Source organism: Neolamprologus brichardi, chromosome 18 (genome assembly GCF_056152115.1).
Source record: "Neolamprologus brichardi isolate AB-2024 chromosome 18, ASM5615211v1, whole genome shotgun sequence".
NCBI classification, from domain to species: domain Eukaryota; kingdom Metazoa; phylum Chordata; class Actinopteri; order Cichliformes; family Cichlidae; genus Neolamprologus; species Neolamprologus brichardi.
This window is the reverse complement of record NC_142121.1, coordinates 26,215,614-26,236,661: the sequence shown is the minus strand read 5'-3', so window position 1 is coordinate 26,236,661 and position 21,048 is coordinate 26,215,614. Positions and strand designations below refer to the sequence as shown.

Here is a 21,048-nt window from a genome sequence, read left to right as displayed (position 1 = left end):
TTGGGTGACAGATATAGGCATCACTGCCCATGTGTTTGTAGGAGTGAAAAATCACTACGCTGGAGGCCTCTATTGTACGTCTATTAAAAATGGCTTGTATTTAAATACGTCCTGTCTGCGCACACCTGATCAGATTCCTTCTGTCACCAAAATAGCACAGTACTTGATTGACTTTTCCACTTGTCTGACTAGGTAGGAAACAGACGCACAAATCCTACTAATCCTTGACAACCAAATTACACTGAGGCTCCTGATCGGTATACTGACACCCGCTGCTATATCTCTCACCCCACTTGGGTGTCTTCAAGACCACACTGAGTGACTGGACAAAAAACAGAGGGAGTGCTTTTTCGATAGGTATGCCACTTCGATGAAACATAAATTGTGTCAAATGTGAGAACTTTCCATTGATGGTGTTATAGTTGTTCTGAGATGCACACACAAATAAAATGTTTTTATTGCAGCCAAGCAAATGGTGACTTAAAGCCGCCATGATGTGTGGCGGTACATGCTGGTAATGGCCAAAAGCTGCACTAGTTAGAGCTTGAAGGTACAATTTCTTTTTTGCTGAGCATCAAAGTAAAATGTAAGAGACTATGTAGTCACCAAAACTGTTCATTAATAGCACTTTCAATGACAGTAGTCTTTTCAAAATGATATAAGGGTAGTTTTGCTTCATTCATAATGTCACTGCTTGACCTCATTGGGTCAAACATCTATTTCTGTTGAGTGAGCATTAGTTGTAGACGTGTGCTATTTGTGGAAACACATAACAAGTTGTCTAGTCTGAACATCTTGTCCACTTGACAGAGGAATTGTCGCTATAGTGTGAAAACAGTACGTACTGCAAAGCTGAGGCTTAATGCTTGTCTCAGCTTTCTGCTTTCCCCCATCAGATTGTTTCTATTCAATCACATAGGCTGAGACTTAGAGGCAGATGGAGTCTTTTACTTTTGTATACCCAAGGGTGATAAGGCCATTTAGGGTTACTGAGGTCACAACTAGGCAACTTTTCTTATTCCTCACTCTCGTGGGAAAATCGCCTGCCGCTGGGCCGATAGTGTATCTCATCATCCGAGTCCTCCGGCCGGGGTTCGAAGCAGCTGTCAAACTTACGCCTGAGACGTTTCTTGAGCTGGAAGGTGCGCACCGTGTTGGAAAAGTTGTATTCCTGCTCCTTCAGTTTGGCATAGTAGTCGGAGAACTTGTTGAACAGAATGGAGATGGGCATGCCGTTAAGGATGATGCCGAAGGAGATGCAGCCGAATGCCACACAGCGGCCGAGGTAGGAGATGGGGACAACATCTCCATAGCCCACAGTAGAGATGCTGACCTATAGGGGAAAAGGAATAGCGTCAGCTTCCATAAAATTACTCAAAGCCAGTGCTCTCTCGTGTAGATTTTAAGTAGGGATCAAGAGAAGAGCAGAAGAAGTTTTCAGTTTAATCCTCACAGTACCTGCCTTTCACCTGGCCTCACGCACTTTGTATCCATTACTTTCTGTGAATCGAGTAATTAAAATGCTTTTTTTTTGTACTGATAAACTGACATTTTGGAAGTTTGGAATAAATAGGCTCAAAAAACCTTCCAGGAAAGTAGTGCTACATTTTATATTTCTTGAATGCAATCACTCTGTCTGGCTACAAATGAGACGCATCACGCAGCTTTAGAGGGAATTAGACACATATAAATTCACAGCTGCCACCAGATAAATGAAAACCATGTCCTCAGATGATACTGAAAGACACACAGAGTACCAGGCTGGTGACACCCATGTGAACCTTCCTAGAAATGGTGTGATATTCATACCTCTAAATATTGATCATTTGCATAAGTTACTGTTTAACCATATGACAGCTTGGTGGCCATCAGTAGCCACTCTCCACATCTGTATAGGCTAGATAATTTATATCAAGTTTATGTGACCCTGGAGTTACTCCACATCTTTCTCTTCATTTCAGATATAGTACCAATTATGGAAGATACTTTGGGGTAAGAATTACACAAAGGAAAATCCTACATTTATTATAGTTAGTAGGTTTTTCTGCAAGAGAGACAATTTCAGAATATTATTTAGCCAACCATTAATTCACTAAAGAAGACTGTGTTTGAGCTCTTGAATATAATCAGTGTTTACTGCATTTTAAAGGCAGAAAAATAGCACGGAACATGATCTGTACTGTGAATCTTTGCTTTGGTCTGACTAAGCAGGCAGCACAAATCCAGATAGACCTAATCCCTGACACCCGGAATGCACTGCACTGCTTGATCATACTGACACACCCTGACTGAGCTTCCCTTCAGCGCTGTCAAGAGGAAGAGCTTATCAAACTTCATAACTGAGTTAATTGATCCGGAAGAAGCTGAGTGGCAGCCGGTGAGAGCTGGCTACACGCTCTAAATGCTGTAAAACATTAATTGCCCCATTCATAATGAAAAGATGTGGAGCAACTGTGGTGTTATAAGTAGGGTTACATCATCAGTGCGGCTGGACCTAAAAATTGGACTTGAAAATATTTTCAAAAATAATTTACAATATCATCACAGCTGCCATTAAAAAGAAGAAATAATTCCCAGAAAGTTAAAACTTTTATAGAAATCATTAAAAGCCACAAAAAAAACAAATCTGATGTTTTAGTTATACTGCATTTGTAACAAGCATCCCAAACATATTAGAGCAATAGAACTTCACTGGATGTAGAGCTTGTCCCGTACTCACCGCAGCCCACCACCAGGCATCTGGTATGCTGCTGAACGGTGTCCCGGGCTGATCCACCTCCACAGAATGCATCAGAGCAGAGAAGGTGAAGATGCCCATGGCGATGAACAGAAACAGACAGCACACCTGCAGCACGACAGAACAGAGCACGTCAACGACAGCGCTTGTTTATATGAAACTATGTCATAAAGCAGATACTATTTTAGGGGCTTGCATCCAGTAATATGAGATGTTACTATAAAGCCTTCCTGACATTTCTGCACTCGATAGGCTGTGTAAGCTTTGTTCAATTAATGGGTTTTAAACACATCATATGCAATGAAACTGTTCTGTTTTTTGTTAATTAAATGAATAAATGTGATATTATGTTACATTAGTGAAGTTTAGAGCTGCTGGTAGGTGGATTTTGTTCTTTAAAATAAGCTAATCATCTAGTGTCGCTCTCTTCAAGAAATATAATATGCAAATTTAAATAGATTGTGATATCCTATTGTAAAACTATCATAACGTTCTTCTCTACTTCTCTTCTCCTAGTGGTGACTTTCACATAAAACTACCTCCTGTTCCTCTTATGTCTCTTCAGAGCCTTGCAGGTTGCCATGTTATTCAAATGTTACCAGCATTTGTGTTTATTGATATTCCCTTCATACCTGCTCAGAGCACTGGCGGATGGTGAAGCCGAAAGCCCTCATGCCGGTGGAGTGACGGGCAAGCTTCAAGATACGAAAGATGCGCATGAGCTTGACCACTTTGAGCACCTTGCTGACTTTGCTGACTCTTGACATGGTCTTCAAATCCTCCTGAGCACTGATGTCTTCAGCGTCTATTACAAAAGTCTCAAACATGATCTGGAGGAAGTAGGGCATGACGGCTACCAAATCGACAAAGTTGAGGGCGCTCTTTACAAAATGCTTGATGTTTGATGTGGTGAGTAGTCGCAGAAAGTACTCCAACGTGAAGAAAAGGATAGAACTAACCTCCACCCACTCCATGTAGGTTTTGCCTGCAAGTTTGTACTGCCTAAGTTCTTTGACTGTATTCAGAGTCATGGCAACGATAGAGATAAGCACAAAGAGACTGGAAAACACTGCAAAGGCTTTGGCTGACAGTGAGGAGTAAGGATTCTCCATCAAGTCCCAAAGTGCTTTACGAAAGTTTCCAAGAAACATGGTCTTGTAGCCCTCGTCATCATGGTGAGGTTTAATCTCATCGATGAGCTCCTGGTTAACCTTCAGGTGTTCTCTGATGTCGTCCAATTTCTCCTCAAACAGAATGCGGCAGCACCTGAGAAAGACAGACAAATGCTTTACCATAGCTACTTTTTAAATATCCACAGACCAAGCCACAATAGATACACTGCATATCAAATATCTACAGCACACCTTGGAGTATCCTTCAGTTTGAGCCCCCAGAATGAGATCTCTTCCTCAAAGTTGACAGGACACAGGCCATCCATCACCCACAGAACATTACTGCAGTAAAAGTGAAATATGTAATGGAAAAACATGGGGTCCCTGTCAAAGAAGAACTCGTTGTTCCGAACATTATAATCGTCACAGAGCGTCAGACGCTTAACTGGATCATTGCACAGAGCAAGGACTCCGATCCTGGTCTTTGGGTATCGGAGGACCAAGTGTTTAGGGATGTGAAACACCTTTCCGCCCACATTTAGGTTGACAATGTTTGATTGCCAGGGGTTTGGTGCATCCTTCTTCTCATCTTTTTTCACCTCTTTTCTGGCACCAGGAGCGTCAAGGTTGTCCATAGATGTCCACGGTTTTACTGAGCTGTCCTGTGAAAAGGGGAATTCACTCTCCTCTTCTTCGATGCTTTGCGTGAAACTAAAGTCGCGTTTTATGGTTGCAAAAAGACTGGAGCGACGTTTTTTTAGAATTTTCCACTTCTCCATTGCGACAGCTGCTCAGAAGACCAATCACTGGAAAATGTTTTATGCCAAGTTTGAATCAAATCACAGGAGAAAAATGATAATATGTTTTTTCTTTAAATCTACAACATCAAGCAAAAATATCACCATGGTCAAAAAAGAAAAAAAAATCCTCCAGGTTGAAATAAAGACAAAGAAAGAGCTGTGGTACTTTTGAGTCACTGTGCAAGAAGATCAACTGCATGAGTTAGGGCTTCAGCCTCTTCACTGATTCTCTAATCCTATTGCTGTTCTTTCTGTCCCAGCGCAAGTTAAAAATACTGTTCACAAGGATTAGTGTTGTGATTTAAGGCTTTGACTTCTGAGAGAGGAAGAAACGCAGAGAGGGTGGTGTCAGGACAGTATTGCATGGCTAACAAGGCTACAGAGAGCTTTTACACAGGATATTCAGGTAGATTACGCAAATTATCAGCTATGGCCTTTTTGACCTATTGCTGAACTAGTTAAACAAGCCTGATTTTAGAATTAAAGTCAAAATACATTAAAATTAATAATGACTGATAAAAATTTTCTTTGTTTTCTGTATATTCTGCACAAACCCTTAACCGTATTTTTAGGCTCCACAACAAAATCACCGTTTATCACTGATATGTTTCTCTTTACAATAACTCACTGGTATAATTACAAAGTATTCATTTCAATATTAAGTCAAGCCAACTAAAAACAAAATATTGATTATATAACAGTGAATTTATTTAATAATGTACCGAATCAGTAACCTTTTTGATACTGACTTTGGATAAATAGGCTGTGTTTTTTGACTGATATCACAAGCATTTGTAGTTACTCCAATAATTCAGTATTCGAATTGACTGTATGTACGCACAAAAAAAAAGAGATACAGTTACACAGAGACAAATCCCTCTCTCTGTTTCTGCACATTAAAATAGTTTTGGAAACTCTGTGAATAATGGTTTGGCCCAGGTTTCCACCATGGGTGCTTCGAATGGTATTTCCCAATCTACCGGAAAAGAAGGTAACTACGAATGTATAATAGTTTTTATTAAAGTTTGTTATTGTTGTTATTATTTGTAAGTTTATATTCTGTTATTCTGTTAATTTGATTAAAAAATAATTTTAAATTTTAAATTTTAATAAACTAAAAGATTACAGTTGCCATATATGCCGTCCGTGCACCACGTGACTTCCTTTCCGGTCTAACCTGACAACATGGACGCCAGCCGCGTGCAGCCCATCAAGCTTGCAAGAGTAAGAAAATCTATAAAACGCTGAAAATTATCGTATCAAAGCGATTAGATGCCCACAACAATAAGTATTGTTTCAAATGGGCTCAAAATCTTTAGGTTAAATCCACTTTTTGTCTCGTAGTTAGCAAACGTCTCTTCGGCTCTCGTGCTTCTATCATGGAGGCCTGTCAATGCTACAGTCTCTGCTAGCTGCCGCAGTACTCACTTTTCTTTATTCTCTGTGTTCGTTAAAAAATTATATATATGTATTATATTGATTTTAGAGGTTTGATGTTCATGTTGCTCGTGTTTTCATTTTCAGGTCACCAAGGTTCTCGGGAGAACCGGTTCCCAGGGACAATGTACACAGGTATGCTAGTTTGGCTAACACCTCAAATTTTATCCGGCACAAACCAGCAAATCTGCGATTAATATTTACTCTTTATATGTGTAATCTTAATTTGAGTTATTGCCAAGGATATACACAATCTAGGGCTGTAAATTCATGTGAAATTAAAAACTAGATTTCTAAACAAAGGAAAAAATAACTGAAACGATATTTTGTACCTCTTAAAAGGGCTAGGATGAAAAAGCAAGTTTCGTGTTGTCTTAGATGATTTGTTTACACATTAAGTATGAGGTATTGAGACAGCTGTTTGAAGTTTGGACATCGATTTAGCTGTAAGTCACGGGTTTTGTTTGTTTCTTTAAAAACAAAACAAAAAAACTTGATCTGAGCTGATTTTTTTTACTCCTGATAAATATCCCCCATAGTACTGTAACTAAACGTTGAAACTGGGCAGATTCACTCTACCAACTAACTGAAACTAAGCTGAATTATTATCAGAAGTTTAAGATGAAAAACTGATTAAGCTACAAAATATGACTCCTCTGATTTCTTTTACCACAAAGGAGGCAGGTTATTTTGGGGGGGACAAAGTTTTAACCTGGATTTTAACTACTAATGACATACTCGGGCAAGCCACTGATCCTAACTGGAAACCACGTTTAATAGAGAAACCAGATGTATCTTTAAAATGTATCAATGCTCTTTTTTTTTTTTTTGCTTGCCACCACCAGTGTGTGAATGGCAAGCTACATTGTGGCTACAATGTAGCTTTCCTTAGGGACTAAGTAAAGCGCTATACAAATGCAGGCCATTTAACTCAGTTGTCATTTAGTGTGCTGTTTGGTATACTGGTTACTTGGGCTAATGATGACAATTTATGTTACATTCATAGCTACACCCAACTTAAGCCCCTTTTGTCTACAATCTGTGTAGGTACTAATGGGAAAAGGGTCTATAGTTAAGTTAACATACATGTGTTTATACTTCCATTCTTCAAACTGCTGTACCACTGTGCTGCCCACTAACTTAGTACTTTATTACTAAAATGTGTGTTCACTTGATTGTTGGGTGTTCACTTGATCGCTTTTACAGCATTGCAGAGTGAGATCCCCAGATACTGTTTTCTGACAGTGAAACAGCAGGGAACGGAGTCGGGGTCCCAAAAATTAAGCAGATTATAAAAATAACTTTTTTTAAAAAATGCCATCCGAATAGATTTTTAGGTATTGTACTATATCACCCCACAGTTACTTCTTGTTGAAATTGATTATCATGACCATTGGTTTATTTTCCATGTTAAGTGGATAGTTTAAACAGCTGAACAATTTCAAAATAAATAAATATATATTTTGAATCACGGCTGCTTTGCTCCCTTGCCACAGAAATAGGAATGCATAACAAAAACAAAATGAGGAAAAATCATTATAGGCTGTCTGTAAACATTAAAACAAAACCCTCTTTAATTGGTACATCATTAATTTAAACAGAAAAATTTGTCTGCTGTAGAGTCATTTTAATGTTTAAGTTTTGGGCGCTCTCGTTTCCCACCAGGTCCGTGTCGAGTTCATGGACGACAGCAACCGCTCAATTATCAGGAACGTGAAGGGCCCAGTCAGAGAGGGAGATGTGCTGACACTCCTGGAGTCTGAAAGAGAAGCCAGGAGGCTGCGATAGGTGAGACAATATAACCTCAGGTGATCAGTGTTTTGAGTCATTAAACTGTCAGCATTGGTGAAGCCCACAGTGAGAGTGCTGATGGATAATATGCACTTGACCTTAGATACTTTGATGCTGAACATTATTGTTATTAAAAACTTAGTGAACCAAGAACAGTTTAGGATAATAAAACACTGCGGGGGAGGTGATGACAATGTTTGCCGTTGTATTATAGTTAACAAGAAGTAAAAAATATTTCCATAGTACTAACATGCACTATGGGAATATTTATATTGCTTATATAACCTTATAAGGTTAGAAAAAAACATTAAAAATGGCTTGCAGTAAATCACAATCACAAACTCAACCTAATGTTCTAAGTTCTCAATTCATATATCTGCAGTATTAGATCATAATTGCATCTGAAGCTCTTATCTAGCTCTTATCTAGTTAAAGTGTAACAGAGCTGCACAAAGTTTGCCTGTTTTCAGTGTGTAGGGAATATATCCCATGGTGGTCAGGGGTTGATGTTTGAATTCTTCCTTCAGTCCTCCCGATAGGCTGCTTATGTCTAATGCTGCTCAATTCAGAGCGTATCAGTGTTCTGAATTTGGGAATGTATAAGACTTAAACACAGGCTTAAACCCTTCTCACTTGCTCTGTCTTCACAGTGCCCGCTGAAGCTGCCAATCCAACACTGTGGGGCATCAACTACAGCAGGATGCAGTGTTTTTCAGTGGACTACCCGCCACTTGTTCAGATGTTTTGAAATAAATTTGAGTTGAAAATTATCCTTGAAGTCTTCTTTCTTTTATACTAAGTGATTTTGTTTTTAATTCAATAAACTGGAACATTAGCCTGCCATGATAAACTTGCGTGAGACAGGTAATAGCTCATTATTGATGCATTAATAGTAGGTGAGGTGTGGCTGTCAAATTCTTGTACGCTGAATGTGAATTAAGCTAAATAATTCAATACTTCTATACGTTTAGTTACTCTGAAGTGTCAACTTCTCAAGTCTATTATTCCATTACAGTTCAAAAGTATCAAAATAGACTCGTTTTAAACTACTCTTTCAGAGTAAATGGATGTTAGTTCTTTCAACTGCTTCCTTTAGAGGTATGGAAAAAAATCTACCACCATCTCACCCTGTCCCTAACATCCTCGTCTGTCATACAAACTCCCTGCATGTCTTTTATCGTGCCCATGAACATCAATTGTCAAGTATATCCACCTTCACTCCTGTGCACGTGTCCAAACCATCTCGCCTCTTGACCTCCAGCTCCTGTAAATAATTCTGTAATTAATTTTCCCAGACACAGATAAGTAGTTTTTTTTAATAGAAATAAACCAACAATACAAGGCTAATATAGCTGTTTTCTGTTGCACTGTTGTGTATGAAAATTAAGGAATTTCCACAAATTTAGCGGGCACGCCATTATTTCACCTTGTGCAGTTTACGTTCCGTCCAGCAGGGGGCAGTGTCTGAGTTTTAAAAGCTAACGGAATTTACCTCCATTTCAGGTACAACACAATCGACTGCATGTAAGAAGTAAGCAAGTGCTGACTATTTACAGGCCAAGCTCTCTCCTTTAAACTAACTTAAACATTCATGCCACCGTTCATTTCCAGCAGTGTTGTTTCTCCATCATAAACTCTAATAATAATGGGACAAGCTGAAAAAAAATCCGCACAACATAATTTATATCATTAAAAATCATTAGAATTTGTCTGTATTTATTTTCCACCAAAAATCATATTTATCCACATTAGTTTTATTTTATATTTTTAACTGCAATGACTCCTCACTTTGAGCACCACTCCAAAGCTGTGTAGCTTGTATAGCTAATGAACAGTACAGACAGATTCAAATTGTTCAAAACATATGTGACCCGTTTTCTCAAATTATTTAAGATAAAAGCTGAGGATGTACTAGTTAACACAGCTATAGTAATGCTTTCCCCTCCAGATCTACTTGCTGTTCTGCTGTATTAGAAGTGAAATCTGGTCATGAATGCTGGTGAATCAGGTTTAGCGTGGCTATGTTTAAATGTTGAGGTCTAAAGAACCTTAAGGTCAGTTACCTCTGAACTAACAATGTGTAAATGTCAGGAAATACATCAAAGGAATACTGAGCAGTCTGTAAATTAGTACTCTGCAAAGGTATCTGGCTAAATTCCAGCTTGGGGTTCCTGAAGGATCTCGGCGGTTGTTTAAACAGGAAAGGATGTCAGTTTGAGTTATGTACACTGTAGGTTTAATGATCTCCTATTTTACCTTGGCCTGTTTTACAGACAGGTTGTGTGCAAAGCTGAGTTCAACTTAAACACTTAGGTGCCTTTTTCAGACATACAGTGCAGTGAAAAAGTATTTACCCCCTTCATGATTTCATAGTTTTATGCACATTTGTCACACTGACATGTTTGTGCCAACCGTAGCAGCAAGAACTGCAATCAAGCACTTCTTTTAACTGACAATGGATCTTTCACATCCCATGTGGAGGAATTTTGGCCCACTCTTCTTTCCAGAAATAATTAAATTAGACACACTGAAGAGTTTTTGAGCATGAACGATCTGTTTAAGATCAGGCCAAAGAATCTTAATCTTTGATTTAAGTTCAGACTTTTACTAGGCCACACCGAAACCTTCATTTTGGTTTTTAGCCATTCAGAGGTGGACTTGCTGGTGTGTTTCTGATCATTGTTCTGTGGTAGCCTATAATCCAGGCATGCTTGAGTTTCAGGGCATGAACAGATGGTCGGACATCCTCCTTCAGGTCAGCAGTGGTTTTATCCTTGAACTCTCCCATGGGTGCCACTTTTGCCCAGTCTCTCTTTCTTATTGTTGAATCATGAACTCTGACCTTAACTGTGGCAAATAGGCCTGCATGTCTTCAGATTACATTCTGGGTTCTTATCTGACATCCTGGATGAGTTATCAATATGCTCTTGGAGTAATTTCAGTTTCCTCCAGTTGTGAATAATAGGTCTGACTGTGCTTCAGTGATGTCCTAACACCTTAGAAATTACTTTGTAACCCCTTTCCATTCCGAGAGATGTCAATGTCTTTATTTCTCAGCTGTTTCTTTAGATTGTGGCAAAATGTGCTGCTTTTTTGAGATCTTTTAGTGCTTCACTTTGTCAGATACCTTCTATTTAAGTATTTTATAGAAGAAAGGATCAGTGTGTAGTATATGTGGAACCAGAGAGGAAATTTGACACCAAGCCACAAATTAATACCTGGAATCTATTCTGCCAGCTGCCAGGGTAAAGGGAGAGCGTGCTGGCACTTGACGGCTTTTCCAGGAGAACCTGAAGGAGACAAAATAACACGGTGAGAGAGGTGAGGGACAGAGGAGAGAAGAGACAAACCGCTTTGTCTCTTTTCAACCTTCAGACATGAATCCTGATAAACCCCATTTATCCTAAAGTGGTTATTTACCCAAATGAGCTTTACCTGCAAATCAGAAAACACGCTTCAGCTTGTAGCTGACTGTTACTCACAAACGCTTCAAAATCAGCGTTCTCTGGAACAACAGAAGCAGTCCATGAGGAAGAGGAGAGAGTCCTACCGTGTTTATGTTTTCAGTCTTCGGCAGCTCCGTGCATGAAAACAACTTGCTGTCACCTTGGCCACTGCGTCACCGTCATTCTGCCCCTCTCCAACCCTCTGCGTCAACAACCCTTCAAGAACTTCGGTTGGCATGTGTTTACCACCTCTCTTCCGTATCGCTCCCGTATCTCCCACCAGTCCTTGTTTCCAGTCTTTCTTTGAAGCAGAAATACAGCAGGTTAGAAGAAAATCCATCCCAAGGTCTCTACTTGTTTGCCTGCATGCCACCAAGGTCTAACCCAGCCAGGAGAAAACATCAGCAGTCTGAGACAACAAGTCTGTTTGTCTCAGATCTTTAACACGGTTCCAGAGAAACCAGGAAGAAATCAAGGACATCATGACTTGTAGAAGTGCAGCTACTGTAGCGCTGTTGGTGCGCTTTGGAGTTGGTGGCGAGGACGACAGAGCTGAAAGGTGTGTGTGTGGATCTGCAGACGACCTAAACCAAAACCCCCAATGAATAATAATGTTGCTAAATGTTTCAGTAAGTATAACAGGGTTTAACAGTGCATCTTCTACAACACGAAAAGCATCATATACTTTCCTCTGCACCAGTATGTTCTGTAAGGTCTCAAGACATACATTGAGAATAGTATAGTATGTAAAAAGGTATTATTTGAATGCCTTCATTATAACGTTCTTACAAATATTAGAAGGGGACTCGCTGAAAATAAGGGACCCTGGCTAAAGGCTTTGTTTCTCGCCAGGGCAACAGGAAGTGCAGAGGGGGGCTGATGGAACCTCCAAGGGGAGACAGGCCACCGATGTACACACTCTGAACACAACCACGACCTGGGTCAAGGCCATGAAATTTACAAATGGGGCCCATAGGACACATAGGACACATAGGCCCAGAGGACAATAACCCCAGAGGTAACTAGAAGTCATTCGCTGCCCCTCTCTTTCAGTCCCTCTGCTGGTATCTAGTTCTTCGGCACCCTCCCTGTTCCCCTCCATCCCTGCTGATTGCTGAACTGTAGTACACTCTGCATTTGAAACGGTTATCCTTATTTCCTGCCTTTAATTTGTGGAAAATGAGGTTGGTCCACTTAGCCAGATTTTCACATTCAGTGTCAACGAGAATCTTTATAAGAGGGAAATGCTAAAAAAAAAAAAAAAAAAAAAGATTAAAAACTTTTAAGCATGCACAGTGCATCTTTCACTCAGAACATGCTGATTCTGTTTATCAGTTTGCAAAATCACACAGGTTTTCATTCACAACTGTGGACAAAAAAAAAAAAAAAACAGTACAACGTGCTGAAATAACACGTAAGACCTTGCCTGAACTATAACTCTGAATACAGACAGAAAGAAATGCACATATAGCCATGTGACCATTAACAGCATGCCACAGAAAAAATAAATATATAAGCAGAAGAAGGCAGCTGGGTGATAAAATACAAAACACAGTTTGGACATGCTTGATTTGCTTTTATGTAAGCTAAAGTGCAAAGGGGGGGGGGGGGGGGGGCAGCTTCATTGTGCGAAGGTCAGAAACACAATACATTCACTCATTTATTTATTTATTTTATAAAGCAGCCCCCACTCCCACACACCCACAGCGTGCATGACTTATGCAAAATATCTCACAATTCGCCGCACAACAGCAGGTGCTCGCACAGACGGGACAGTGACGGGCTCACATACAGGGTCAGATTCTTGGCGTCTGATAAAAAGCCTGTTGTGGAGGGACGGTAAAGAAAAAAACACTGTTTTGAAGCTCTGTAGCACAGGTTTTTAAGTAAACACTGTAACAACAAGGCTTTGTGTTCTGGCTCCATAACTGCTGGAAAAACTTCAGTACTGGCACGGTATCATGTATTATTCCAGATGTGAAAATGTCTGTGTGGGGTGATGTGATCTGGCTCGCCTTATGTCCCTGCTATACGACTTTGGGGAATTTAAAAGTACAGTCGGGTTCAGTACGCACTCACTCTCCACATCGCTGTATTATTTCTTCATATGGATCACAGCTTGTAGGTAAAAAAATGAATCAGTATGCTGCTCATCACTGCTTGTCATTGTAGCGCCGTGTACAGTACAAACCACGGTGGCCAGCGGGCTTAAACAAATGTTATCTGGGTTAAAGGTGGTGTTGATTCTCAGTTCAGATGTGCTCTCTAAAATACAGAAAGAGACATATTATGATGCACAATATGCAGTCGGTGGCACATGCTAAAATTTTACAGAGGTCACTGAAGAGTTAAGTTCTAGTGGTGTTGCATTTAGGTTTTATATTACATTCCTGAAAGATTTTTGCATTCATTACATGGGTTTGTAGAGCCACAGAAAATCAAAATATGGCTGTAAAAGCCCAAGCTGCTAACACACCCAGCACCCACGCTTTAATGGAATTTGCTGTGCTAAAATCAAAGTTTAAAACAAAAATTTTTTACTAAATTTTCAATTGGATGTTACTCTCTCTGTCTATCTGAACTCAGGTGAATAATCTTCCTTCTATTATGTGTAGAAAAGATTATGTACCAACTTTCAGTCCGGGTGAAAAGACAAAATTATTTTTATTTACCACAATAAAGAAATAAAGAAAAAAACACACAAAATAACATACTGGCTAAAACTGTTCCATTATTATTATTATTATTACTGCTTCTTTTAATTCCATTCCTGCACTGCTGAGAAGAATAGCTCTGATTTGCACCGTTACTTGTGAAAACACAGGGAAAAAAACAAGGCCTGAACTGCTTTCTGGTGCCACAGTTCCAATTAGGATTCTGGATTTGGATTAACGCGGATCAAGGCAGTCGCTCTGGGTTTTAATGGGGATTCAGCAGATGGTCAGAGGTCATGCACTCAATGTGGAATCTTATAAATCTTGAAGTGGTTCAAGTGGTGCATTTCCTGAGAAGACACTGTCTTCTCACAGGAGGTGGGCGGTTTCACTGCAAACAAATTTAGCGTATTGTCATTTTCGCAGCAGGAATAAGAGACATAAGAGCACGATTCCTGCAGAAATGTCAGTGCTAAAGAGTGCACATCTGCTCGGACACACTCACGGGTCAGAGCCTCCACTATTTAGCAAGAACACTCTGTAACACAAGCCTACTTTCCTTTTCTTTCTTCTGCAAACCACCAGCTGCTTAACGCTGGGGAGGTTGTCTGCCAGTACCCTCAGCTTTCCCACAAAAAGCCTCATTCACAGTCAGATCCCACTTCAGTTCGAGTGTCTCTTCCACCTCCACTCCTGTTGATTAGAATTAATTGAGAAGTGAATTAGTATCATTGTGATTAGCGACCTACACCCTGTGACCCAAAGTGCTTCTTACGCCGTGGTGAACTCAGTGTGCGTGCGTGAATGTTTCATAAAAGGCCGATTAGTTCATGGGAATCAGGCTCGGTAACTGGGGTACACACCAAGGGGCTCATTTTGGGGACAAACAAGGAACAAAGCTGCATCCTCTGAAACCCCAAGGAGACTAAACAGCCACAGAGATTTGCGGTTTAAGTCCATAAAATGTAGAAGACGGGTTCTGGAGAGATCATTCAAAGCCCGCAGCCTCCTTTCTGCACAATCCCAAGCCAATATAGATATGTGTTTCTATTTATTTCCAGCTGCGGCATTCAGTTAGGAATTCACATAAACTCTTTTTGTTCTCCTGTGGCTTATAGTTTCAGAGCATCTTGTATATTCCTCGGCATGTACACACTGTTAAAGGAATATATAGAAATAAACTGATTAGGTTTTTGATCTCACTCCACATAAAATCTGTGCTTTAATAAATGAGATAGTTACAGCCTCAGAGACTGTTACCTGACCTCAAACATGGGGCAGGGCTTCCTTATTTAAACACTTTTGTTCTGATTAAAAAAGATCATACCACGATCCCTGTAAATGTTTAGAGTTGCTGTGAGGAGAATATTTTTTGGTTGTCTATTTGTGCAGAGCTAGGCGGGCGTTAGATTTACATTTTTTGGAAGTACACTAGTTATTTTCAATATTGAGAATTTTGTCTTCTTTTTTTTTAGAGAAAGAAAATAAGTGGCAGTCATTCCTAAGTAAAGGTTAATTATGAAGTACCACAGGGTTCAATGCTAGGACGAATTCTATTTACATATATATGCTTAACTTAGGCTTAACTTAGGCAGTATCATTCCAAGACGTGGCATACCAGAGGTTTCATCCAGAAAAGAAAGTTCTTCCTTCCCACTGTCACCAAGTGCTCGCTCATAGCGGGTCGTCTTATTGTTGTGGTTTCTGTATTATTGTAGCGTCTTTACCTTACAATATAAATACCTTGAAGTGACTATTGTTGGTGCTATATAAATTGAATTGAATTGTATTGAATTGAATTGAATTGAATTGAATTGAATTGAATTGAATTGAATTGAATTGCTGGGACCAGTTAGCGTTGCACAGATGTGGAAAGTAGTTAACATAGAACATCTTTCTTTTTATCTTTACAAAAAGCAAAAGCAAGCTGAAAAGCAGCTTTTGGGCTGTTCTCGCATTGGCTTCTCTGGTTGCTTTCATTAGTAACCATCCCAGCAGTTCATCTTGGTGCTGTGCTTTTATAGCTGTTGTGTAACTCTGGATTTTGTGGCCAGAAGGGAGGAAAAAAAACATCACACTGCAGAATTGACTCAAATTCTTGGTGCAATCTGTCACCCAACTGCCCTGATATTACATTTCTCTGCATAGTCTTACAGAATTTAGCCTGAGGATGACTCTATTACTATTCAAAGTCTTAAATGGATAGCATTAGTTTGCTCAGTGTACTTGGTTTAACCCCAAAAGTGTGTAAATCACTGTGGATCTCCGGCACCATCAAAAGAAAAAAAATGTATGACGGGAAGACAGCTGCTGTTCTCAGCCACAGTCTATACATATCTAAATTTTCCAAAATGGAAAATGTGTGGGCTACATTCTGTACTTTTCTGCTTCCCGCATCTGGGTTACTCATTTAGTCCATAAGCAATAAAAAAGTAAAAATAAAAACACTGAGGGAAAAGCATCCAGCATCTGTCTGCATGTGTTCCTTATATGTCCAAGCTGAGAAGTTAAAATATCCAAAGCTGTCAGTCGAGCAGAAGCGCCATGTTCTTTTGTATCACGCAGCATGTCTGTGCATGTGCGTCTGAGGTGAGGTGACTTGTAAAAGGTGTTTGTCTGTGTGCTCGGTAAGAACGAATAATTATATAGACACGCTGTAGACTGTGTGTGTTTTGTCAGCTGCACAAAAAGAGCAATAGTAATTATTCATTCGGTTACCTTACATAACTTGTTTTTTGTCCCAAATGTTTTGAACTCAAACAGAAAAATGGCTCCATGATTTTACTAAAGAACTGAGAAATCACAGTTCGGTTAAGCAGGTTGTTAAAGTTCACAAACAGGCATAAAATCTGGCATTTGGTGTGTGGAAACTGAAGGATTCTCTTGGAACATGCAATATGTAAACAGGTCCATGTATTGAACTGTTTATTTCTATTATCCCCCTGTATCCGCTTCTTCCGTGTACCTAATGAACCCAGCTGGAGGTGAAACAAGTCACACCTCATGTTTCAGGACAGCTGGAGACTTAAAAGAAACTGGCAGGTTTTGATTTGCTCGATGCTGCGTCGCATTCAGTATGCAGTGCTTAAGGCGAAAGCAGTAGAGCAGGCACTGAAGACCCCACCACCACCGCCATCACCCCTCCTTGTAGACAGATGAGTACAAGTCAAAGTTGAGCGAGTAGGCAGGGTATGCTCTCGCTTCTGGCCACTGGGAGGCAGAAGTGCGTTTTCTTTGGCATTTATTTGGAGGACAGGAGCTGGAAAACTGGTTCTAGCTAGTTCCCCTCTACACCTGGATGGTGCTTGAGTGTTTCTCTGCTTAAATAAATGTCTTCAAAGATGTATATTTTTAAAATGTCCACTTTTTACTGTAGTGTCAGACACACCGGTCTGATTTATAACTGTAAATTTGAATAAATGTTTAATTAGCTGTGGCTGCAATCCACTATGGATCTCTTATAGTTCATGTTCCATGACTATGAGGGCCACCTTTCATGTTACCTTTCCTTTAAATAAAAAAACTAACACACTATACCAGGAGTAAAACTGTATTATTGTAGGGTCTTTGCCTTATAATATAAAGTGGCTTGAGGCAACTGTTGTTGTGATTTGGTGCTATATCCAATAGTTAAAATTGAGTTTAAGTAAAAGCTATATATATAATTGTGATGTCACCCCTATTATTAAAAATAAATAAATAAATAAAACCAGCCTTTTATCGACGACCAGTCCTTTTGTACGCAGGCCTATTCGTCTAGAGTTGCATCCTTAATCCATCTTCACTGAGTCAATCACAGAGCAGTCATGAGCTCCATTCACCGGCTGTGCAGTCGGCTCGAAAGGTCACTGCTTTCCTGCTCCTCATGAATATCTCATGGTATGTGTGATGGATGTGTTTGAGCCTGCCTTGTGTGATCATATATTTATAATCTCATCAAACTGGGACATGAAAGAAGACGCTTCAATTGTTTTCTTTCCTCTGGGTTTTTCTTCAGTTTTTCATTTTTATTTTTATTTTATTCATTTAAATCTTTTTGGATGTGAATTTCCAGCAAAGACAAGTGGAAAAACCTGCGATGTAAATCGTCCAAAAACCTTATGAAACAGCCAGCCCATGAGAATCGGTTTACTGCCTCCAGCACCTGCTTCTTTTTTTTTTTTCTTCTTTCATTCTTCCCATTTTCCATTCCCTCGTGCACAACCATGTCTGTGGGGGTGAAGGGGGGGCTGCACTAGGATTTACAGATGTTCTGTGTTTGGAATCTGGGTAAAAGGTCAGCATGCCGGCCAGAGATGGGAGCGGCCATTTTGGGAAATTGAATAAGCAGCTGTGGCAGTGAGGTGTGGATGCGGTGATGAGCAGGGACGCACACTCGCTCAGAGGAAACGGGGGAGACTGATTCCCACACTGTTTAACATCCGTGACATTAAACAAATTTTTAAAAAATGATAACAACAGTGTTTGTAATCAATGGGTTTAGTCTGTTCTGGAGTAAATATATAAACTGTCTGCTCATCAGCTCTTCATGTTTGAGCTGATTTTATTCTTGTTTTTACTCGAATACTAAGCTCTGGGGTACTTGTACATACTTTGAGTAATTCCAGTAGCTGCTTTGTGTCGTAAGTCCATTACATTTTGATAGATCGTGTACTTTTTACTTTACACTTTTTGGATCGCAGTTACCATTTGTCGTATACATTAAAACTCTACACATATGATCGTGTAAAATATAATAACACTGGCACTGATTAAAGTTTCCAGCAGCATGTCAATAGATGTAAACATTAAAATGCAGCTTAATGTCAATAGTGTACCTGCAGCATGCTATAAATCACATAATTAAATGATATAGAACCGAATAGACGGCTTTGCTGTGGGTAATGAGCACAGTTTGTGAAAATGCTTGTGTGTACTTGAGTAAAGCATCTGAATACTTCTACCCCTGATGAAATCTAAATATCTGAAAAACAACATTTCTTCTAGACAGTCTGAAACGGTCCAGTGTGCTGTATGTCAAGGTCTCCTTCAACAGACACATTCAAACAGCTTGTTTTTTTCCACACATGACAGATGGAATATTTAGCAATCTTTACAGGAAAAAAAAAGTAATCCTTCGTTCGTTTGCACCCTTACTGTAGCTCACATCCCTCCCAAGTTCTGTATTGTCCTGAAGGACTGCATAAAGGCTGGTATGTAATCGGCATGTACCATCATGACACACGTAAACCAGACAGTCATCGGGTTTGTTACAGGAATTGTTGGATGAATCGAGTCTGTTTTTTGTTATGCAGTAATCCTGCTTGTGCCTGCTCTACAATCGCTTGGCCTTTCATTAAACCGTAAGAAAAAGATAAATTCAGTAAATATACAGAAGATGTTTACGTTCAGTGATAATCCTGCTCTACTGTAACTGAGAGGATATGAATCATCCCTGCAGTGCGTCAGTTTGAGAAAACAATGGTAAATGTGTGTGGGTTGACCTCAGCGCTCCTATTACATGAAGGGCATAAAACTGAACAAGAAAAGCCTATTTTTAACCGGAGCACTGAGGGCTTTCAGTGGAAACCCCTACCCTGCTGAGGCTTTGGGGGAAAATAATGAATGTTTGTTGCATACCAGTCCATGAATGAGGGTGCTGAGTTTCCCCATCCCAGCGCTGTCAGCAGTCTCTGAGTCACCTTTCACCTACTTAGTCTGGTCTGCAGACAGGAGAGGGTTAACCAGGACCTTCATTTGTAGTCTCCCCCCATCACATAGGGCTTGCCAATAGAGGTTGTTTAAAAAAAGAAAAATCCTAGAACCCGTAATATTGGCATTCTCTGTGCCGTGTGAACTTTCCCCTAATTCTCACAGTCCTCAAGGCTTCTGAGCAGCAGCAGATCTTTACTATGGAGAACCTCGGGCCAAATAATACGAATGTCCTCTTCCGATGACACGCGTTCCTTGCATTATCCAAGGAGTTATGATAAAGAAAAATCCAGATAAAGACTAAATAGCTATTTCTCTGGACTGACTTTTTCCCAATAGGATGTCAGAGGAGAAATTCAATAGCTATTTAACTTTATCTTTACCCATTCTTGGTATTTTTAAAGCAATTTTTTTAATTTTAATTTCTTTGTCCCCAAGTTTCCAAGATAAATAATTGAAGATTATTTATGTTTTTGGAAACTGGATGATTGTGAGGGTTTTTTTTAGTGTTTAACACAAAAGATAATTTAAGATTTCAGTGGACAAATGTGCAGTTTCACTGTTTTCTGACATTTAATAAAAAATGTAAGTTGCTCAACAATAAATCCATTAATGAATAAAAATATTCAGCTAAAGATGCTCGTTTCAGATTAATGGGTTTCATTTCAGTGGTATGAATTTTAAATATTTCAAAGTTTACAGTGAAGGGAAATTAATTTATAATTCAGGTGGATAGATTCTCTCCCACGTTTGTGGTCATGGTGCACCTTCTCTCGCATTTTTAATTTGAATCACAGCTGTAACATTTTGACTCTGACATTTTCACAGCTTGCTATCTGCTTAAATAAAAACAGCATGAGGCACATGAACTAAATAATACAAGCGAGTACAGAACAACACAGAAAATTGAATGCTGGCTCGATTTTAAATGATGAATAAAAGAAGTTCAGCTATTTCACTGTCAGCATGAACTAATGACACAAAGAAGAAGCTCAGTAAAGCTCTGTGCTTCATCTTTCACCGGCACAAACTCGCCAAACACAGAACCACATTGTTCATCAAAGAATATAACCTTTTATCTGGCTTCTGGTATCATTATCAACTGTTCATGTACTCATAATCATATTACAATCATAATGATCAGACTATACTACTGTTAAAAATCATAGAAGGGTACACAACTGTCCTGTCTCCCAGCGCACAGAGATGAACACCACTTTATCATTTCTGGCGTCAGCCTCTGACAGGAAGAGTTAACAGAGAGGTGGAGGAGGGACAGAAACCTGAGAGTGACTGCACGCCTCCTTCTCCTCAGCTGGCCAATAGCAGGCGGCTCACAGCTTTGACTTGACGGCTGAGAAACTATATAATACCAGCACT

At 39.6% G+C, this 21,048-nt stretch overlaps 2 protein-coding genes across 2 annotated transcripts; one reads left to right on the top strand and one right to left on the bottom strand.

The window, feature by feature from the left end:
* Nucleotides 1-1,015: 1,015 nt before the first annotated feature.
* si:rp71-39b20.4 (potassium voltage-gated channel subfamily V member 2) lies at nucleotides 1,016-4,628 on the bottom strand. Its single transcript, XM_006787008.2, has 4 exons — nucleotides 4,102-4,628; nucleotides 3,370-4,003; nucleotides 2,720-2,845; nucleotides 1,016-1,333 (listed from the first exon to the last, which is right to left on the bottom strand). Exons 1-4 carry the CDS (start codon nucleotides 4,626-4,628, stop codon nucleotides 1,016-1,018), a joined length of 1,605 nt encoding a protein of 534 aa, XP_006787071.2.
* A 1,124-nt stretch (nucleotides 4,629-5,752) lies between these two features.
* rps28 (ribosomal protein S28) lies at nucleotides 5,753-8,647 on the top strand. Its single transcript, XM_006786754.3, has 4 exons — nucleotides 5,753-5,873; nucleotides 6,174-6,221; nucleotides 7,752-7,874; nucleotides 8,528-8,647. Exons 1-3 carry the CDS (start codon nucleotides 5,835-5,837, stop codon nucleotides 7,872-7,874), a joined length of 210 nt encoding a protein of 69 aa, XP_006786817.1. The 5' UTR covers nucleotides 5,753-5,834; the 3' UTR covers nucleotides 8,528-8,647.
* The last annotated feature ends 12,401 nt before the right edge of the window (nucleotides 8,648-21,048 follow it).

Excerpts from the sequence above, each read along its gene's own strand:
- si:rp71-39b20.4 (XM_006787008.2), bottom strand. The coding sequence starts at position 4,628 with ATGGAGAAGTGGAAAATTCTAAAAAAACGTCGCTCCAGTCTTTTTGCA. Across the intron at positions 4,004-4,101 it reads AAACTGAAGGATACTCCAAG|GTGCTGCCGCATTCTGTTTG; the intron begins GTGTGCTGTAGA and ends TGTCTTTCTCAG. Across the intron at positions 1,334-2,719 it reads ATGCCTGGTGGTGGGCTGCG|GTCAGCATCTCTACTGTGGG; the intron begins GTGAGTACGGGA and ends TTTCCCCTATAG.
- rps28 (XM_006786754.3), top strand. The coding sequence starts at position 5,835 with ATGGACGCCAGCCGCGTGCAGCCCATCAAGCTTGCAAGA. Across the intron at positions 5,874-6,173 it reads AGCCCATCAAGCTTGCAAGA|GTCACCAAGGTTCTCGGGAG; the intron begins GTAAGAAAATCT and ends TTTCATTTTCAG. Across the intron at positions 6,222-7,751 it reads CCCAGGGACAATGTACACAG|GTCCGTGTCGAGTTCATGGA; the intron begins GTATGCTAGTTT and ends GTTTCCCACCAG.